At 42.4% G+C, this 20,835-nt stretch overlaps 1 protein-coding gene across 1 annotated transcript; it reads right to left on the reverse strand.

The window, feature by feature from the left end:
* Nucleotides 1-1,019: 1,019 nt before the first annotated feature.
* Nucleotides 1,020-20,831, reverse strand: AP3M1 (adaptor related protein complex 3 subunit mu 1). Its single transcript, XM_063337492.1, has 9 exons — nt 20,540-20,831; nt 11,674-11,949; nt 10,787-10,958; nt 8,327-8,464; nt 6,292-6,377; nt 5,780-5,913; nt 4,905-5,112; nt 3,366-3,510; nt 1,020-2,073 (listed from the first exon to the last, which is right to left on the reverse strand). Exons 2-9 carry the CDS (start codon nt 11,944-11,946, stop codon nt 1,973-1,975), a joined length of 1,257 nt encoding a protein of 418 aa, XP_063193562.1. The 5' UTR covers nt 11,947-11,949; nt 20,540-20,831; the 3' UTR covers nt 1,020-1,972.
* Between the last annotated feature and the right edge of the window lie 4 nt (nt 20,832-20,835).

Consider the following 20,835-nt stretch of genomic DNA (forward strand, 5'->3'; position numbering starts at 1 on the left):
TCAAGGCTCGTTCTGTAACGTGCCACAGGGCAGCGCTGGGGTTACGGCGAGCCTGTCCGGTACTACATGATGTCCTCCACCAGTAACGGTGTCGGTTCTGAAAGCAGATCTTGCAGCATTTCCAGGCTGCTAATGCCAAGAGCAGCTCTAGCTACCCAGACCTAACCTGGGGAGGTTACCGGTTACAGCTGAAGGCAAGAATTCTGTTAAAATTACCCTAACTGAAGGATGCCATTTACTGTAACGCGGAGCGGAACTCTGAGATAAGCAATGAATTGATGGATGTTTTTCCAGTTGTCAAAGGTAGACTAGAAGGTTGGTAGCTTTTACTACCCAGTGTTGTGGTTACACAAATGCAAGACTTCCTTACAGGTGCTGGTTCTTGAAAGTGCTGGTTTAGCTACACTATTCTTACTGTAATTTCAGAAATTCAAAATGGTTGTGGCCTAAGTTTACCCTAGTGATTATCAGAGTTACCAATAGAGAAATATATGCTCATTTCTTTGTACCAAAACTTGAAATTGTGACTACTGAATGACTCCAGTTCCTGCAAAGGTAGCACCTATTCATCAATTTGTAAGCCGAAGGGGTCAGGGAAACAAAAGATTCTCAGCATCCCACCCCTCCGTCATTCTGAATGTGGGTTTTTCAGCCTACCAAGTACTGACCACGTGTCTGGTTCGACGCCTGAGGGGTGCTGTGGCGCACCTATCGCTTTGCAGAGATAGCGAGTTTATGCTGGTGTGGAAGGAGAAGTTGTAGTCAGCTTTGTATCATCACTGTTGTGTCTTTGAAATGTCATAATCTAAACATTAATTGTCCTCCACTTAAAAATAAAAAAAAATGAAGGGAGTGAACCTGCCATGCTCCTAAATGCCCTTTCTAAACTTTAAATAGCTGCACAGGGATCAAGTTCAGCAAAGATGTTACAAATAGTCATCATTTAATTATTTATCAGATGTCCCCTGCTTAGGAGCATCATGAATAGTTTACAATAGCAAACACTGCACAAGAGAAGCTGTATTTGCAGTAGAGTTCCCTTTATTTCACAACATTAAAGCACACAACCGTTAAATACACTTGACACTTCTATTGTGCTATCTAAAAAGCTACGCTCCAATGTACACATGGCACAGACTGGTGGCATCCACTTGGAACAAGTGGAACATCTAAATCAAAGCAAAGGCTTCACATAAAAAATAGATCTTACTCTCTGCAACTGTATTCTTAAAAAAAAAATGAGGATGGTGAGATTGAATGGAAAGAAAGTGGATTACTGAAGCAACAATCACCTCCCAGATTTAATGCAGAACGTTATTTTTATCAGCTCATCTGCAGATGGCACAAATGAAAGCTGATTAAGGCAAATGCTTCTTAAGAAAGGCGATTTCTTGTAAACAACAAGGACTTTTTTTTTTTTTTCTTCATCAGAAGCTCTTTCTCAGGAGTGACACTTGCTATGTCCCAGGCCCCTGCGGGACCCCTGCCCCTCTCGCTGCTGCTCTCGATTTCTGGAGGGATGACGTTGATGCTTTGTGGAATGCCAGCTTGCAGCTGGCGGTGAGAAGAGCTGCGTTTTCTCTGCAGGCGGCTGCAGCAGCAAAATGTGCCACCGCAAGACTTTTCCAATGGGCTCTCTGGCCTTCGTCCTGTGCTTGGCCTCTGGGCTTTGGTACCTGACTGGCAGTGTAGTGTTTGCGACGTTTTGTGGATCACCTCTATCAAACAAACTATTCACCAGCACGACGACTCAGTAAAAAAAGAGTGAAGGTGTATTAGAAAAAAAGTACCTTATTAAGAAAAACTAAGCTATGCTTTCATTTTAAGAGCTGCTGTGCACAAATGCTTTGATTCCAAACTAATCAGTGTCTATTAATTAATTAATTGGCACCTAATTAATAGCAACATAAGTCACTAAGCAGTCAAGTATTTTTTTTTAAGGGGAATTTCCTCTTGGAAGTAGAGCATCTTCTCATGTCCTGACTTGGAATTTTCCTGCTTTTGTAATATATTTAACACCTTTAAAAGGCTTGTATTTTTCTCCGTACATGTCTAGGCGATTCACTTTCAGTCCTGAGAAAGACAAAACCAAGTATTAAAGTTAAAAGCAGAATGCTAGGAATCATGCCAGTCTGCTTAAAAGTCCTGTTTTCTTGAAGCACATTAAGACTGGTGAGGAAGATAATTTTCCTTCCTTTCACAAGTTCATCCAGTTTGAAACAGCAGAACGGACCATTCTCGTCACTTACTCGTAGCTGCCCTGGGAGGGCAACAACTTTTTTCTGTTCTGCTCAGCGTGCCAACATCCTCCTCCCAAGGGATGCACGACTGAACGAGAGAGTCCATCTTCCACAGCTCCTGTACACTGCACTCATTTCCAATAATGATGGAATGGACATAGATGAAGCAAACAAGTTCTAGAATTCTTTTCACTCTAAAGTCATAATTTCAAGGACCAGCAAGCCCCCTGCTGTTAACTGCGGAATGGCAGTAGCTATTAATTATCTAACAGTTTCAGGTCATCCCCTGCTTTCTCCCAGGTCTGCTACCTTTAGCATCCAGCCATTGGATCCACTAGATTTAAACTAGTGCATTGCAAGTTTTTAAAGGAAACTGCAGGATTCTGTTCTTATACAAGGAGTAACCATTACTTATTCAGCAAAGCAGTCTAGGAAGCAAAAGGACCATAGCCTGGCACCCACCTAGAAAGATACTACGTGTCCTACCACAGATTCTCCTCTACTGTCTTCACTCATCCTCTTTTTATCCCGAGGGGAGTCTGTGCTCTGTGAGGGTCCTAATCCTGCAAAGCTTCCTCACAGAAGCATTTTACACATGGACAACTTGCATAATTTGTGCGCAGACTGAGGCCTTGTTTGCTTTAAATTTACTTTCGCACTTACCCTCTAGACTTCATTCTGATTTTACTTGCAGATTGTTCTGAAGATGAAAAACTAACCAGCTCCAGAAGGAAAGAATATGAAGGGCATTCTTTAAAATTAATGGGATTTTTGACCACCAGAAAGGGCTTCAGTGGTACAAGGTGAAAGCAGCATGCTAAAGCATCATCCATCACTCTTCACTAAAAGGATAAATTTGCATATTTAATGCACAGGTCAACAAAGAAAAATCCATTCTTCTGTAAACTTCTCACAATCTTTCCTGAGCAAAACAATTGGGAATTCATAGCCAGGGCATCTTCCGGTAACGGTAACTGTCAGGTTTGGGTAAACGAGACTTTAGCTTTTTGGACAAAGCTGACTTCAGATCAGCAGCTCCAATTAAAAGATTAACAGTTTTCCGCTTCATTTCCTACTGCTACTCAGTCTGTGGGTATCAATTTCACGTAACACCAACCCACTTACCTGAAATAGCAAGCTGTTGTATCTTAAACTGGATGTTTAAACTTGGATTCTCCTCTGGCTTGGGGGCTCCAGACTGCAGGTTCACAATGCCCTTCAGGTTTGGTAGTTTTTGAGGAGTAATTTTGCCAACGTCCCATGTTAACACCTTGTCAGGAAAGAGAATAGTAGCAGTAGCTTTCTAGGAAACAACCTCTGAGGTCAAGTTCACGTCAAGCTTTTAGTTGGCGGGCTGGGTACAGAAAGTAGCCTGGTAGCCCTGAGAATGACCCCACTGGCTGGGAGATGGCACGGTTAGGGCGCCCGCAGGTATGGTGTCTTTTCTTTCCCAGCATTTCCTTTGCCCTGTCAGCATTCCTTACTTGGTCTGTGCACTTAATACACCTTGTTCCCTTAGTAATGGTGATTGTTCCTGTTGTCTAATTAGGTCAGCTAGATCCACGAAGCACGGAAGGTAACCAGCACAAAGGTCGCAGAAACTTAAATGTGCGAATGAGGAGGGCAGGAGCAAGGCACTTGGCAAGAGGAGATGTTTACGCTAGAGTAACTTTTCTAAGGGTCACTGGTTTCCCATTGATTCTTACACTTTAAAGAAGGTACGTGGAACCAAGCTGACCCTTTGCTCACTAACAAGAGGCGTGGGTTTTTTTTTTTTGTTCTTATCATAAATTTAAAATTGTTGATAAAGGCAGAAAAACCTCAGTTCTCCCTACTTCTACAAACTTCTGCAGTTACAACCCACCTAGTTATCCCAACTCTTGGTAAAAACACAGTATAATTTATTTCTGTAGAGAGGAAAGGAGACTTCAAGTGTTTTTGTTTTTAAAAGATCATGGTCGGTTCTTCTTGAAACAAAATGTTACTTGGAGAGCTCTCACTTACAATTCAAATCAGTTGCTGACTGAGATATTCCAAGGGCAGCAGAAAGCTCAGAGCAGGGTGTTAGAGCCAGCAGAATGGTTTGGCTCAGCGGCATTTCAGTGAAATGGTTCCTGGGTACTAAAAAGCTTCAAGAACTTTAGATCTCAAACCCCAACTCAGAAGCAAGAAAGCAGGACTCCCACGATACAGTTTTTCAGACCCTTTGTTTTCCTTCCTGCGTGGCTTCAGGCAGATCTTTTGGAAGAGGTTTTTTTTCCTCATCTCTTGCTCCCTGTTTTTCTGGCTACCTATTTTCAGGTCTACTGCCTTTTCTCCAGGTAAGTATGTTTTAAAGGACATAAGCCTGCAAAATATACCATAGCTGAAACCACTAGCAAAATACTGCTGCACCTACTAAAGAAAAATATTAGGGGGTGAAGAAGCAGGGGAAAAGAGAGGCGGGAAAGGAAGGGAAAGGAGACTGATAAAACCAGAAATCACAACTGATGTGTATCTAAGTTTGAAAAAGTAAGTTTTAAAGAGAAGATTTCAATTCATAAACATAACGCTGAAGGGAAAGCTTTCTGCTAAGTGTGGAGCGCTGCTCCAGTGCTCTGCAATATGTATGGCTTGTTCTAATGTCATCTTAGATATTTAAATAAATAAAAACTCAAAACTTACTTTAGTAACTGGGTCAAACGTATAGCTGCCTTGTGTAGCAGTGAGGTTCATATTAAGTACAGCCTTTGGCATGTGAACTGTCATGACAACTCCTTCGACTGTTTTCCCCATATTCTGTTTTGGTCCAATTGTAACATCAAATCTTCCCGAAGAACTATTTTCCTTAAAGCTGATCATGTGTTTCACGTATACAGGAATTGCCACCAAGCTGCAAAGAGAAGACAGTAGCTGAACACATCCTGGCTACTTCTCTGCTCGAGAAAATAAGGCTCTTTCTCATAAATAGTTCTTGTGTTTCTGGCAGGTATTCAAGTTAGAACCAGTTTGTTTCAAAAGGGGAAAGCGATACTCAGTTCTTCAACATCATCACTGAAGTGATTTTATTACAAGAGAAACACAGGAAAAAAAGATTTTCTTCCAAATCACTTGTCCTAATCTCTTTCCCTTCGTCTGTTTATTTTTTTTAAAGTAATCTCACTGAGCAAATTCTCAGAACAGCCACCAGTCAAATCAGACTTAGTTTGCAAATACCTACAGTTTAGACTTTTTTTGCTTTATTCTCTGTGTGAAGATCAGAGTCCTCTATGTCTACAGAGACTTAGCCACAAAGCAGCTAGCAGCAACAATGACAACCAGGAATGAATAGCCCAGTATCACTGTCATGTGTGGTTTATCCCACTGAAAAATGATTGCTGAGTACCAGCAGCTCACCGAAAAACTGTTTTCTTGTTTGCAACACATTAGACAAAACCTGAGAACGTGCACTTCAGCAACAATGCAGACTCCCCCCACAACAAGGAGGAACTGGTAGTTACTCAGACGGAAAGTGGTAGATGGTATATCTGAAGAACTAGTGTGTCTAAATGGAAACGTACTTCTGAGAACTGACACGGTAGGAGATCAATCTGAAATTCCCATCGGGAGGAATAAACGAAAGGACTCTCTCAGACTCCCAGCGTTTGAACCGAATACATGGATGGAAGCTCACGTCATCCAGCAGCCGTGGGTTCTGTAAGTAGTGGCAAAGTGGTAAGTGAAATCTCATCAAGTCTCAGCAGTTTGAACTAGCTACTGAACTCCACACAATTCCTATTTCTTAGACTCTAAGTATCGTTCCTAGCCATTATCTGAGACACGTTACTGAGCTAGATGGATTCCTGGTCTGACCTGGTACAGCAGTTCCTCTGAGTGTATTTTTATGTACAGACAAAAGCCATTCCAACTAGTGAGCAATGCAGCAACTTCTACAATATAATTGCAAAACTTGTTATTTTTTGTATGTATAACACATGAAGTAGTGATTGCACTCTTAAAATTGTTTAACTCTGATCATTTAAAAAAAATAAATCTAGAGCAATTAAGATTCCCAAATATATGCTAAATTTACCATGAAAGAAAGAGAAAGATCTGGCATTCCTGAGAGCTTAATACACGAATCAATAACACCTTGAATTTCTGCAAAGACTGTGGAACCTGCAGGGGGAAAAAAAAAAAAAGACACTTAACATTATTATCAAGGGCCTAACAAACATTGCGAAGTGCAGCTACAGGGCACAGATGACATTTACACAACACTCAAGAACACGCCAAGCACAGATAGGAAAGGTCGGTCATTCCAGTTACCTGTGGCTTGGGCAGCTTGCTAAAATACATGAACCAGAGCAAACAGCGTGTCCCAAATCGGCTAATTATACTTGTGCCAGCTGTTACACCGAACTTGTACTGGATGTGCTTGAACATTTTCAGAACATGCAAGCTCTGAATCTTCCTTTTTTTCATCCCTGTCCCCTGCCTCCAGAAAACTAGCAAGTTGTGTAGTGGTGCGGGGAAGTTGAAGCACGTCAAAATACAGTAAGTTTTTGCTATAAAGCTCCAGATAACCTTGGCTTTCACAGGCTTGTTTAATGGTGGGATTACATATCTATCTACATGTTAAATAAACATAGAGCAAAAAACCCCAAAACACCCGAAGCAAGAATACCAAGCATTTTACTCAGGAAAGGCTCATTTCCTTAAATGCCCTATAAGGACAGAAAGGCACGAGCAGGACTCTGGACCAATTAGCTCTACAAGCAAAGGTTATTTTAGAAGATATGTAAAAACTATTGTTGATCTTGTCAAGGGGAGGGAGAAACTGTGGGTTAATACTTTGCCTGAAAAGAAGGGATCCTGTTTCAGATGAAAGAAGTCTCACATCCCTATGGAACAAGAGAACATCCCTATTGTAGGGGAGCAACCTTATCTGCTGCTTAGTCCTAGCGAAGGTTAGGAAAGAAAGATTCTTGCATTGCTAGTCCCTGAGGGATCAGAGCAGAAACGAGCAGCTATAACTACTGCAGTGGATCCTCAGTAGGAAATTTAAACACTCGCTGGACACTGACTGGGCTTGAGATACATACAGACATATAAACATGGTCTTGATTATAACTCCTCAGACTAAGCACTCATACTACTCTTGAGAATCCTATTGAGCTAGGAAAGCAACACAGCCATCAGGGTGTTCTGACTGTGACTGCCGCCTTCTTTTAGTTTCAAGACAGCAAGACTAAGAGTTACATAATAGGTATTTGTGACTATCCAGTTCAATGGTGGCCAAAGCATTTGTTGAATTGCTGTACGGAACCAAAACAACATTGACTACTGCCACAACAGCAGCATTAAATGAAGAAATCAGAGATTTGGTCCCTGCCCCATACCACCACAAAATGCAGTCTTCAGCTTTAGTAACTGACGGCTACAATAATGAAGAAAACAGCAGGCTCCTGTCCACAGCGTAACAGTTTTCTTTTTGGGTCATTTTGTTCTACTTCTTGGCATTGGCAATATTTACACAAAAGTTATCAGATTCCTCCTCAAAGTTAAATCTCAGACTAAAAATTTTTGTATTTGAAGATACCACGTTTCATTTACAGAAAAGAAAGGAGTAGTATTATGCTTCATATCTGGCTCCAGTTTATATATAAGGAAAACAATACTGTCCAGCTATTTTGCACCAAGTTTTGTCTTGCTATGAGACGAAAGCTAATGAAAGCTTTTGTCTTCCTCCTTTGAGGGCCTACAAGAACTAAGTAAATTGTTGGCAGGAACAACGGAAGATAATTTTCTCATCACATTTAAAACTTCAACTATTTTTTTTCCGTTTATATCTCTTAAGAGATAATCAACATACAAATAAAACACAGCTAAGTACAGAGTATTTCTTGTGGATGTTCTTGAAGCAGCCTCGAGCATATTGCTATTTTAAGACAAACTGAAGAAATACATTTGGGTGTGCCATTTTAAATTGTACATTTCTATTTAAGATATAGATTCATGTATATAAAACACACGCAAAAAAGCATTTGGACTGTATTCTCTCTAAACATCAGCAGCTAAACATAAACACATTCAACAAACAAAAATGAGTTTGCAAGGCATCTTACCTGATTTGTCTATAATCGCATCAATTTCTTCAATGACATCAAAATAAGCTTCATTGTTTGTATATTTTACCCCTGCTCTTCGCCAAGGAATGTTGGACAACTGTCCAGTGGGAAGTGTGTCACCCACATTACTACTGCCTTAAAAATGAAAAGGAACTCAAAATCAGTAATTAATTACAAGAGGAATTGTTCAAATTTAAGAATCAAAGTAAGGTTTGCTCCCAGGAACTGCAGACTAGAAGCTGGACTGCGAAAATTTCATTCATTAGGTGATGTGAATGCACTTTAAGGATGTGTCCAGACTTACGGCTTTCAGACTATACTTTGCGCAGCAAAATACAAGGCTCAAGTCAGCAGGAGGTCTGAGTGGGAGTAGATGTGGGGCTAGATCCTGCACGGGATTTCAACACTACAATTCAAGACAATTAAGGCCCTTGTGAGGGCCTTAAGCACGCTTCCGCCTTCTCCTAAGACTTTTAGCTGGCTGACTTGAAGGCTGATTTATTCATGAGTTGTTATGAAGAAATACCTGGGAGAAGCCTTAGGGAGGGCTCCCACTCTCTTTGCTTGGGAGGTGTTGTTAGGCTGAGGCTCTCACCCTTGGCGCCCATCTGAGCCACCTTGCAGCAACACGCCAGCCACATCTATGCCTGACTATGTGCCACATCGATCCAGAGCCCGCCCCACAGACTTGACTTTCTGGCTTGACCTGTCTCATCATGATGGACTTTCCTGGCAATCACTGAGCTGTAGATGACCCTGTTATCATCTGATCCCAATCCTGACCCTGACCTGTTGGCTCAGCTTCTGGGGTCCTTAACAGTGATGTCACTGCCCCCGCTTGCCTTGCTGTCACCCTTGGCTACTGGTCCTTACTGGTGTGAGAAAAGGGCTTCCTGAGCTACCTAGTTATAAAGTAAACTGATGACTCTTTAAAAAGGAAGAAAAATAAATAAATCTTTTCACTTCTGGGGCTTAGGACTTGGAATCCCAGTACAGCAGAAACAACTCCCTCTGCTAGAAGTAGGTCGGAGGATAGGGCCACAGCTCATGCCTGCTTGTGCCCTTGAGCACAACAAATGTGGCAGTGTATCCTGCAGTGTGAGACAGCTTCACTGAGAGGCTGGTGGCCAGCAGTTATCATTTCTGTACAACCTTCTGAGTAGGCCCTCTCCTAGAAGGCAGAAAACAGAAATCTTCATTCTTTTGAGCTAGTAAAATAATTCGCACAGAAAAACCCCTCTGTAATGTCCACCTCAGTGTTATAACACACGGGGGAGGGGGCTGCAACCATTTCCTCACTCCTACTGCATCTCTGAAAGGGAGCGGTTGCTGCATCCGTCCCTCGTGTCCCTCAGCAGCCTTGCAGGGTGCAGCAGCGCTAGGCGGGCTGGGCTGCCAGGCCAGGTAGGCGGGGAGAGCTCTCAGGTCCCCGTTTCCCTCCTGCTCAGTGCCGAGCTGTCGACAGCGACAAGATGCAGGCAGCCCTGGGCAGGCGCTTTAGGCTCCTAGGGAATTCTAATAAGGCTTTAGATAAAGCAAGAGGATTTGATGGTGCAACCCTTGGCTTCAGGAGTCTTAGTTCCCCTTACAGTGGTGCATCTAGTCCATTGATGTCATAGATATTTTTCTTAAGTATAACTACTACCATCGAAAACCATATTTAAGAAAAACAGAATAACCAAAACCTAACAGAAATTAAAACTGATGAGATTTATACTCAAAGATTAAATTACATATGCTACCCCAAAGACCAGCCCCTCTGAGCACCACCTGTGCGGCCCTGCAGCCTGCCTACTACCCTTCTCTAACACGATGTACAGGGGAACATCTCACATATCTCCGAGACACCACGTGACGCCTCATGGCCTACCTCCCTTGCACCCACCTGCCACACAAGCAGATTCCACCAGCTCAGCTGACAGACATTTGGCTCTGTCAGTGCAAGGCATACCCATTCACAACAGCCTGATGGATGTGGGTGGTTGGTGGTGGGGGCGGAGAGGAGGCTGAGGACAGGCTATTTGCTTCCTTTCATGCTACCCATTCCCAGTCGGCAAAGATTTATTAGATATCTGTTATATATCCTTCTATAATGATTTCTTACAATATGCATAACCTTCTCCAATGCCCCCGAGTTATTCAAGGCTTGGGGCTAGCTCTGTACCAATCCCAGAGCACCTGTTTCCAGTATGTGCTGTCTGTGCTGGGAACTGCTATTCCTGAGGGACTTCGGCAGCTGTGGCTGGACCAGAGAGTGACACTGGGGATATCAAAGGGGCTAGGCAAAAACTGCAAACAAGGAGGAAGTTGCTTTTACTCAACTCTTGTGAGAAGTGGCAGGACAGTGGCCTCGCCTTACAGGTTCACACCAATATGATATTATCTTTTAGCTATAAAGCATGATGGGACTTTGTTTTTAAGCAGCCAGTCACTGCTGAAAATTATTTATTTTCATACCTGTGATGGAGTTGACAACGGAGCGCAAAATTGTGGGAGGCTTAATCAGCTCCTTCAATATGTTAGATTCTGTTGCCAAAGGAAAGCCGTTGTCTAACATTTCTTCTAGAAGTTCATACACAATAACTACATTGTCCTTAATTGCAGTCTCAGAACATTCACCGAAGTAATCCTAAACAAATCAGAGATTACAAAGGAGAGGATTTTTATTCCTGTTAAAATGCTTTGCAAAAGTTTGTGTTTTTCGCTTACAGAAACCCTCCAATACATCAAGGAATTTTAGAGCCTAAACTGACTAGCTACTTCTATAATCTTATTGCATCATATGTTAAGGTTACATCTAATCAGAAATAAAGACAACATGAACAGTGAAATTATTGTAATCTGGTTTACTAGTAGATATATCCCAAAGGTTCTCCCACTTGTGAACATTAACACATTTTCAGTTAGAGGACTCTTGTAAAATAAGGAGATTATCTTTTGGCAATGCCCAGTCTTCACAGAGGCTCCTTTATTTACAGTATCTGTGACATAGGTTGAAAACCGACTCATGCTTCGCATCTCTCTGCTCTCCCTACAGACCTTCATGACTGCATGTTCCTTCTTGTTCATCTATGTAACATGAACAGTACAAAGGCTTACAGAAAAAAGACAGCATTTACAAAATGGCACCTGGGTTTTAGTGCATATGCAGTGGTATCTATAAATCAAATGAATACACAAAATATACCTTCTTTTCCTTTGTAGTCTATAAATCAGTATTTGACATAAAAATTGCAAAGGGGAAAGTCATTGACAGAAGGATTTAGTACCTTTCCTTAAAAGAAGTTTATTCAAAAATTCCCTTGGAATTATTTCAATTTTTAAATTATTTAATGGTGACACACCTGGAAAGTATCTGCTACTCGGTGTAGAAATTCAATTACAAAGAGTGGTGGCACTTCTGTCTGTATGACAGACACGAAGAAAATTTTATCCCGATAGATGCTGATGAGGTAGTGATGTGGCGTTGAGATGACAGGAGGCACATTCTCAACATCGATTGCTTTCTCCTGAGCTTCAAAGAAATAATCACACACAGACTGGCTCACAACGCTCTTCCAGTGCTTCTCCAAGAATATATCACCAGAACAGTTTATGAGAAACAGGCTGTGGATCATTTTCTGTTGGAAACACATTCAAAGAAGTTAAAATAAACAAAAGGATATGAGGATTGACATTATTTCTTCTCCCAGATTCTCCTTCTTACAATGGTTATTCTTTATTAACACGCACTGTGAATTTAAGAAAAAGATCTGCTTTGCTGCTTTTCTTTAAATTGCGTTTTCTTTATTTAGAGGAATGGTCCCCCACAAAGTATTTCATAGTGGATTAAGTCGCTAACATATATCACAATGTAAGCAAGAAGCTAGTAGCCTTGATTTCCACTTTCATCCCTATTTGGTATTTATTTCTTAAAGAAAAGCTGACTCTCATGAGTTGGCACTCACTTAAACATGTTTGGCAACGTGTAAGGGTAACTTAAAGTTTCCTATGGCAGAGGAGTTTGCATGACATTTACACACGTAACTAAGAATTGCGCTATCTTAAAGATACAGCTCTTTAGCTTGTCAGCTTTCAGCTATTGAACTAGAAAAGTGTTTATTTGCCGGCTGATTAGTCTTTTACTTATGATCTATGCCAAGCTGCACTTGGATAAAGGGCTGGAATTCATTAAAAGTACACAAAACCAGGAGTTTAAATCTGGTTTAATGAATAAAATTGCCTCAAATGTGCTTGACACGCATGAAATATGTTTACATAAAATGTTTTACACTTAAAAACTAACTCACTTATGAAAAAAGGGAGTATGAACTGCAGATAAGGAATGTAGCTTTTTTCTTATATCTTTAAAGATTTACAAATAACATGTCTCAGCCACTAATCCTTCATTTTATTCATGGGACAAGAAGCTTATCTGCCTTTTTTTAAAAATAGTTCTCAGTCTATTTCTCAACTGAGATAATAAGTGAACTAAGTTGTTGATTCAAATGAACAAACTATTTTCTCCACATCTACAAAAGAGACTAATGCTATCAGACTTCAGTTTATCCCTTCAGCCTTTACATCAGACAGATATAATGCTTTGGCTGACCTGCAGCATAACCATCCTCTAACAAAAATAAGGTCCAAGTTGAAACTCAGGCTTAGAAAACAAAACAAACAAACTGTAACTTAAGCACTGGGTCCTCGTGGTGAAGTTAATCTTGTACTTATATCCTGCATAAATTCATTCTATAGTTGAAGCAGCTGCCACTGGCTCTTCATCCCTTTTGCCCTCCAGGTATTGATTTGAGCAGGTCTGTGGCTCTGTAATTACCTATATCAGGAAACTGGTCCAGCCATAAATTGACCCAGAAAAAGGAGTTTCTGGTTAGATCAGCTTCCTGATCCAAGCTATCACTGCCATAGAGTTCTACAGCTGGTGCAGAGGAGGTGGTAGAAATGGGCAGATGACAGCAGTGGAGATATCCTGAATAAAAGTTTATTTAGCCTGTGGAGGAATTCAAACATGACTGGAAAGAGCTCAAACAGTTACTGGGCATCCGCACCTTGAAACAGGAAGACCACCATCAACTCTGTATGTCCAAGAGAAGCCAAACACATCTACCAAAAACCTATCATAGTTTTCATTAATCTTAGCATGTTTGGCCAAGATCATGCCAAAAAATGGTGATAAAATTTTCTCCTTTGCTAATGTTGACTCTGGCACACAAATGTGAAGATGGCACAGAAGCATCTAGATGTAAATGGTCCGGTCCCGCAGAGATATTAAGGAGTCTAAACACTGTATGATTAAGCCTCATTCCAAAATGCTGGAATAAGCACTTCATCCAGAGTGAACTCTTGTTGCTGTGTCTGAATCTAAACTGCCCAGAGCACTAGGCTGACCTCCCAACACACTCGTAACACTGAAAAATGGTCTGGCTCTGCAGGTCTCAACAAAACAAAAATATGTCTTCCAAAGCTCACCAGAGAAGGTGAAAAAGGACCACTAAAGAAGGTCTTTACCATGCTATATACATGTAACATTATATGCATGTAACATTTACAGCAGATGTGGGAAGGGAGCCAAGATCCAGCTTTTCAAATTCTAAACTCCAGCTGCTCCTTCACATGCATGACGGCAACGTGCTCATCTTAACTGGGGCCTTGCCAGGTCTTAGGCACCTCCCGCTAAGAGCACACTCTCTTTGGTGGTAGACACAAAAAGACCAATAGTCAAAATGTGGACAGAAAAATCCAACTAAGCTAATACCATATATAAGAGGAAGTTCTTTTGGAAATTGTGATTGCCAAATTTGCTTAAGAGTGGGAAAAGAAACAAAGCTACAAAGCGTTATTGCATGTTTCTACTCTATCTGTCACGGACCAAATTAATCTCTAATTTAGTTTGTTAAAAAAACTGACAATTTTAATACTGTAAGAACAGCATTTTCATCAAGAAGCCTTGACACAATTGCTTTAATCCAGTTTAACTAAACATGTTCTGAATTTAGCCAACGCTGAACATTAAAACCCTCCAAAATCTCCTGGATAGTCACACAACGGTAGCAAGTATAATCAACCACTGAATGTCAGTATTGTTCCACACCACGGCAGCCCAAACATATGAAGGTGATCAGCTATAAAGCTTAGAATAGTTCTCTGTACATTTTAATATGGATACAATAGCATATCTGTTAACAAATATAAACCCCAATTCCCAGTAAATGCACACAAAGCTGCATAGGAGAGTTTCAGTACAAGCAGCACTGGTAAGACCCTCTTTCCAGAGGACTTCATCTACAGCCCACTGTAGAGAACCAGCAGGCAGCTTTGGACTGTACTCTGACAAAGTATATCAGATATGTGTGACAGGGTGTTTTTAAGCCCTAGCAGTTGTCCTGCTGTTAATGTTCATACCGCTTCTATTGATCAGATTGCATTTGTCACGATACACTTTTAACAAGCACAGCCGTGCAGCAGGCCAACATAACCGCTACCTAAACACAGCAACTTTGTTCTACTGTGCCAGCAGCAAGCTCCTGGCGCACACAATGGTTGTGTTAGCACGGCCTCTTCTTTTGCCCTAAGTTCCGCTTAGGACATTAGACCACAACTTGATATGGAATTGAGGAAGGGCAAGGCTAGCCAGAAAGGGGGGTAGTGTTGGACCACTGCCCCTGTGACTCATCTGCCCCACGCTGCCCAGGTACCAGCTGTGTTCATCTGAGCGTTTGTGTGGCCTTGTGATGAATTGGAGCAGCAAACTGATCCAGGGGACCACGCTTGGCAGGTTATAGCTTTACAGTATCTGTGGCAACTGAGCAGTAAAATCCCACCTAGCTGCCTACCCTATCTTCTGGGTAGGAAGATGGGGATTACAGGATTTCCCATGATACATAATTATTTTGCTTTTAGCATAAGAGTTTCTTTCAAAACCCCACACATACTCCTGTCCTCCTTCACAAGTTTTAGCAGTAAACTAATTTGCTGGTAATTTGAAGTGCTCTGGAAAATCGAAGCTCTTTTCTTGCAGCTTCAACAGAGAGCAGGCAGACGTGCGGGGACAAGCCCTGCCCTATCAGTCAATGGGCAGCTCAGTTTGGAGGCTTCCCTTTGCCAGTGTTGACTATAGTAAAGAAGCTCTTATAGCAGCAGGGACATCAGTCTATTATACAAGAGACTAAGTCATTTGCTTTATCCCACACACTGTCAAACGACTGGCACCAGCCAATTAAAGATGTATTTCATGTCGGATATCTTACAACTGGTGCTACCACAAAAATACCTTACGCAAGCTATTATTTAACAAAAATTACTTACAGTTCTCCCAAAATGGAAGATTTCCCAGCTACTCTATTTTTTGAGTGCTAGATTTCAATTCAGACACAGAGACATCCCTAAATTCATTTCTCAGTACCCTACCTTCTTCTGTTTCAGAAGAACACCAGATTTGCAAAGAGAAAAAGAATAAAAAGTGCTGAACATAAGAAATCAATCTAGTAACAGTAAGATTCCTCACACCAAAAGGTCAAGTTAATACTTGTGGCCAAACAGCAAAGCATGTTAAGAGCTGCAACACTTCAAGGGTAAAAGGTCTTGAATCAAAGTTTGTAAGTTTAAAAAAACAGTAGCAAAAGCACAGCCACAAAAATTTAAGAATCATGAGAGTACCTGTGCAGCAGCGTACACATACATCGCTTTGAGATGGCAGCATCTATGTAAAATACTGAAGGTGTGCTTCTATGATTATTTCAAAAGGACACGCCTCCCATCTCTCTGCTTTTAGGCCTACCTATGAAGCAGAGAGATGACGTACGTGGATTATTATTTGCATCTTTAGTCCAGAGCAAGCCATTCTAGCTCATTTTTAGTAGGCTGATAGCCTTCCATACTACTGCCTGACTGAAAGGCATCTTACAGGCACTGCAGCAGCAAGCAGCCCAGCAGAGGTTTTGCAGCTTCTTCTCACAGAGTCCCCATCCTTTGCGTGACATACGAAACTCCACACGATTCTTTGCAGTCATTTCCATCCTACCAGAATCTGAAGTCTGTACAGAAGAACTAAATATTTTAACTAAGGCGCCTTCTATATGCTGTTTCCAAGTCTGTATCTTTTCTTTTGACTAAATCTGGATTTTGCAATGCTACTGTTTTTTCAATCTTTTGGCAGAGAAACATCTGGACAGAACTCACAGCAGGCTCACAAGACAAAAGTGGAGCTCCTTGGCAAGAGGGAGAGGCTGTGAGCATGGGAAAAAGACTGATTGCATGTGCCTGTCCTTAGCTACAATTAAGTACTCTAAAATGTAATTAATGCCAAAATACTGTTACCAGCTGCTTTTCCATAACACTGAGCTGAGTTACAGTCAAATCTCTGAAAACCAGGAAGCGAGGAATTCATCACTGACCTCTGCAATGCCCTTTAGAGCTAGTAATAATTACTGAAACAGCTCAAAATGGGACCGTCACTGGGAAAATATTCCACAGCTTCCATGTTCCCTGCATTTGGCATAGCTGCTCTGAAGGGTGGAAGGATTAGTGGGGATGGACTGGCTGAGCCTCTGTTATGTATTTGTGGAAATGAACTTCTAGTGAGAAGTGAATGGAAAGTAATCAAATGCTTAAAGTAATCTGGAGAAACAAATAAGCTAAGATAGGCAGTTCTATTTCTATTTTAAAGCCAGTATTTTTGTTGCAACCAGCTTGTGGGCAGTTTAGCTTTTTCCTATAAATTCAAGATGTGTCACAAACACGTGAAAGACAACCTTTGCTCCTCACCTCCCCAAGCCCATTCTTCGGCCCTTAAAACAATAAACTGAATGAAGTCCAGTTATATAAATGAATGACATTTTCAAGACGGCCAACATGGCAGCTCTGAACATACGTTTAACTGCCTGGACCAACCCTGACACAACATTGGAAGCTGTGATTCAAACTGATACATCTCAAAGCCACAGATCTTACTAAAATATTAATGTTCTGTAATTTCACAGTTTTTGTAAGGCTCCCATCATATCACAGTGTATCTTACTGCTACTGCTCAAGTGTCATGAATCTTTTAATTTATAAAATGTTCACAGCTTAGGTATCTCCCCATTAAAGTAAAAACATTTTTGCAACCCTTCTTAAGAACTGCCTGGTGTCCATCTCTGTTAGTCAAGCAAAAATCCCAGAATCAAACCAACTCTAACTTAACACCATGACATCTGTACGCTTACTCAAATGCATATTTTATCAGCAAGATCATCCCTATTAAAGACTAAACGCTCCGCTTCCCAGATGCTCAGTATACATTTATTTATCTTTACTCTCATTCAAAGCACTGTTAGTAACTTTCCGGAATTGTTTTTAAAAGGAAGTAGTCTTCTGAGAATACTCTGAAGTTGTCTTAAACACTGGTTTGGTATCCATAACAAAATTTCCAACTTCCTCCATGCTTTTACCAATAACAACCACAGCCTGCATAAGAATTTGTGCGGCATTTCAGCTACTGACTGATGAGCTTTCCAATAATACATTTGCATGGTGCCTCTGTTCAATTTGGTTTGAGTATAAATCTTCTAATTGCTGGCAAGATAGTTCCATCTCTTGCCAACAGAACAATATTAGATCCTGAATAATCAAACAATATTAGATCCGGAATAACTGCAGTTCCCTTTGGGACCGGCAAGAACAAAAAGCTTCACTGTAAAAGCTGAAAAGGTAAGAGTTTCTTAGAAAAAAAACCACACCGAACCAATTAAAAATTCATTGCTAAAACTACATTTTTACATGAAAATGGAACATTTCTAACACAAATTCACTCTCTGAAAGCAATACTGAATAGATAGGGAGGACCAAATGGACACAGGTAAGGTGAATATCTTGTCAGGCATTTACCGGATTTTCAGGAGCAGACTGACAATTAGGCTCATATTCCAGCCAAACCACTGAGCACTCTGAAGAGCCAAGGCAGCAGGATTCAGTCATAGAATAGAAAAGCCTTGTCTCAGTAGTTCTTTGGGAAGATGTCTATCGTGCTCTCCCAATTCACTGTTCCAGTAAGTCTGATGGGCCAGAGCAACAGTGCTACCAGCTCTTTTTTACAAGCTCTATTTTAAGAGGCACTTGAGGTTCAAGAAAGGACAAGCTCAGTGCCAAAGAGCCACGCACTACTGAAATACTAGAACAGAGCCAACAAGTATCACTGGAACCCTGCTGTAAATGACAGCTCTTACTAATGTGTGTGCTCTCTGCCACAACTAGTCCAAAATGCAGATGGTAGAAAGAGGGCTTATAACCATTTTTACCTCTCTTCTCTTCCATGAGAAGAGAGCACGGTGGCACTCTTTAATTCTCACATCCTACAGAGTAAAATCAGGCTCCAGAATAAGGAATCTTAAAAGAATCTTTCAAGAAGTTCCCATTAAAAAGCAGCCTCTCAGGCGCTATGTTGAATAAGCGTAAATAAGGTATCACTTGTTTTCCATGTATTAACTAAGTTTTGAAACCTAAATAGGAAATAAGTAGGGTGAAAATACAAGGGAAATAAGAGGAAGGAACTCAACATTCTGAAAAGGTTTTATTTGGTTTCTTCCCATTAATACAGCTGTGAAGTACAGCTTGTCACCTGCTGTTCAGACCTCTCTACCTCAAGAACTTCGATTTCTCTTTCATGAATCCTCATGGCAAGGTTTCTATTTAAGATTCTTAACGCAGAACTGCTTGTAAGGAGAGCTTTGTTTGAAGAGTAACTGGGACTTAGCTGGTGCAATTTTGCACAACAGGAAGTTTCATTTCTGGACAAAGACAGCAAAATTAAGCACTAGAGGGCATGGAACGGTCTTAATGTTTAATTTGCCATCTGCAAGGTATGTGCATTTTCAGGTATGTGCACACAGACGGGAAAGAATCTGCTTGTCCCATTTTTTATTTTTTTTTCAAAACCAGGTTTTCTTGTGTTTTTGAGTTAGCACCCAACATACCATAGATTAAATCCTAGACATTTACAGTGAAATACTACTGAGATTTTTTTTAAATAAGTGAGAAGCTATGTACTGTTCAAACATGCCAGGAACTGCCAGCTGAATCATTCTCATGCCTGGCATAGTCAGTTCTTTTGTAAAACATTGCTTCCATCATTTTATCTCTTGCACAAGCAATTTAATTTACTTGCAAATAGATTTTCCTCTCCTATACTGCAGTCTGCCTTCTATGAACATGAATTTTCGTTATTCAAGTATGATTTTTTTGCCTAGTTGTTTATACAATAGCTACACTTAACAGTGAAGCTATTCCTCCAGTTTGATCACTATCTAATGGGTACAAATCATTCATCATACTGAAAAGACACTAAGCGCACTGCTACTTCGAAGATTAACACTGAAACAAAAGAAAAGAAGGGACAACCTCCACTCAATTACCCTCTTGGGAAGCGAACAGAGCAGAAGCGATGTGCAACGCACAGTGGTGGATGATAACGGATTAATTTCCAGTGCGTATTATGCGAATCTACGCTCACAGGGTCCCTGGCTAATTAAGCATGACCAGAACCACCATGTTTGCAGCAATGCTGCCGAAGAAAGACTGAGGAGGGCCGGGCGCGACCCCTCCCTGCAGCCCCCACCCGCGGCTTGCCTGCAGGTTTGCCACAGAGCCCTGAACATACAGTTCCTGCACCACCCCTCCTGCGGGCCCATCTCCCGTAACAGATAAATTAATTACCTCCCTGCGAATAATCCCGCCTTCTCATCACTCCTTATCGTGTCAAGAGTGACCCAAGATAGACCCCCTCCCTCCGCGGGGCTGGGGCTGAGGGGCGGAGGGCGCCGGGTAGGCCGGGGCCCCACAGGCCCACAGCCGGGCCTTGGCTCCAGCACACGCCCTGCTGTCCTGCAGGCGCACCAAAGCCCAGAAAAACGGGGTGGTTTTTTTATTCAAACACGGGAATAATTTAGTATTTAAATGGGCACCGACCAACAGAAATGGACGCAGGTAAAGTGGGAAGTCTGGGATGGTCGGGGCAGCTTCCCGCTGCCGCCCGGGATGGGATGTCCCCCCACTCCGACTCCGGACACCCTGAGCTGCCGGCGGCTGCCTACGAGGCCGCCGGACACCGGCGCCTGCCGGTGAGATCCCGCGGCTGCCTCCCAGGCCCGCCCCGCCACTTCCCCCGGTCACGGAAACCAACGCCCCCCGGTGAAGCCTCCCTCAGCGGCCCGGGCACCCCCACCCGGCCCCACATACCTCCCCCGGCCCGCTGCGGCCCGCTCGCCCCGGCCCGGCTCGGCCCGTCCCGCTCCCGGGGCAGCGGCCAAGATGGCGGCGAGGCCCGGCAGCGCGCGGGGCCGCCCCCCGGCGGAGGCGCGGGCGGCCGGGGCGCTGCCTGCGCTGAGCGGCGAATAACGGGCGCCCCACCACCGCCCCAGCCCTGCCGGCCCCGCCGCCGCGCCCGGCCTCCCACCGCCCCTCGGCGCCCCTCGGCCTGGGCGGCGGGCAGGGGACGGGGGCTGCCAGCGGGCGCTAGAACCAGCCGGGCGGGC

Source organism: Chroicocephalus ridibundus, chromosome 6 (assembly GCF_963924245.1).
Source record: "Chroicocephalus ridibundus chromosome 6, bChrRid1.1, whole genome shotgun sequence".
Taxonomy (NCBI): Eukaryota; Metazoa; Chordata; class Aves; order Charadriiformes; family Laridae; genus Chroicocephalus; species Chroicocephalus ridibundus.

Bases quoted from the DNA above. Each gene is read 5' to 3' on its own strand.
- AP3M1 (XM_063337492.1), bottom strand. From the start codon at position 11,946: ATGATCCACAGCCTGTTTCTCATAAACTGTTCTGGTGATATATTCTTG. The intron at 8,465-10,786 runs GTATGAAAATAA...TTCATTTTTAAG, and splicing joins CGTTGTCAACTCCATCACAG to GCAGTAGTAATGTGGGTGAC. The intron at 6,378-8,326 runs GTAAGATGCCTT...TTCCCCCTGCAG, and splicing joins TGCGATTATAGACAAATCAG to GTTCCACAGTCTTTGCAGAA.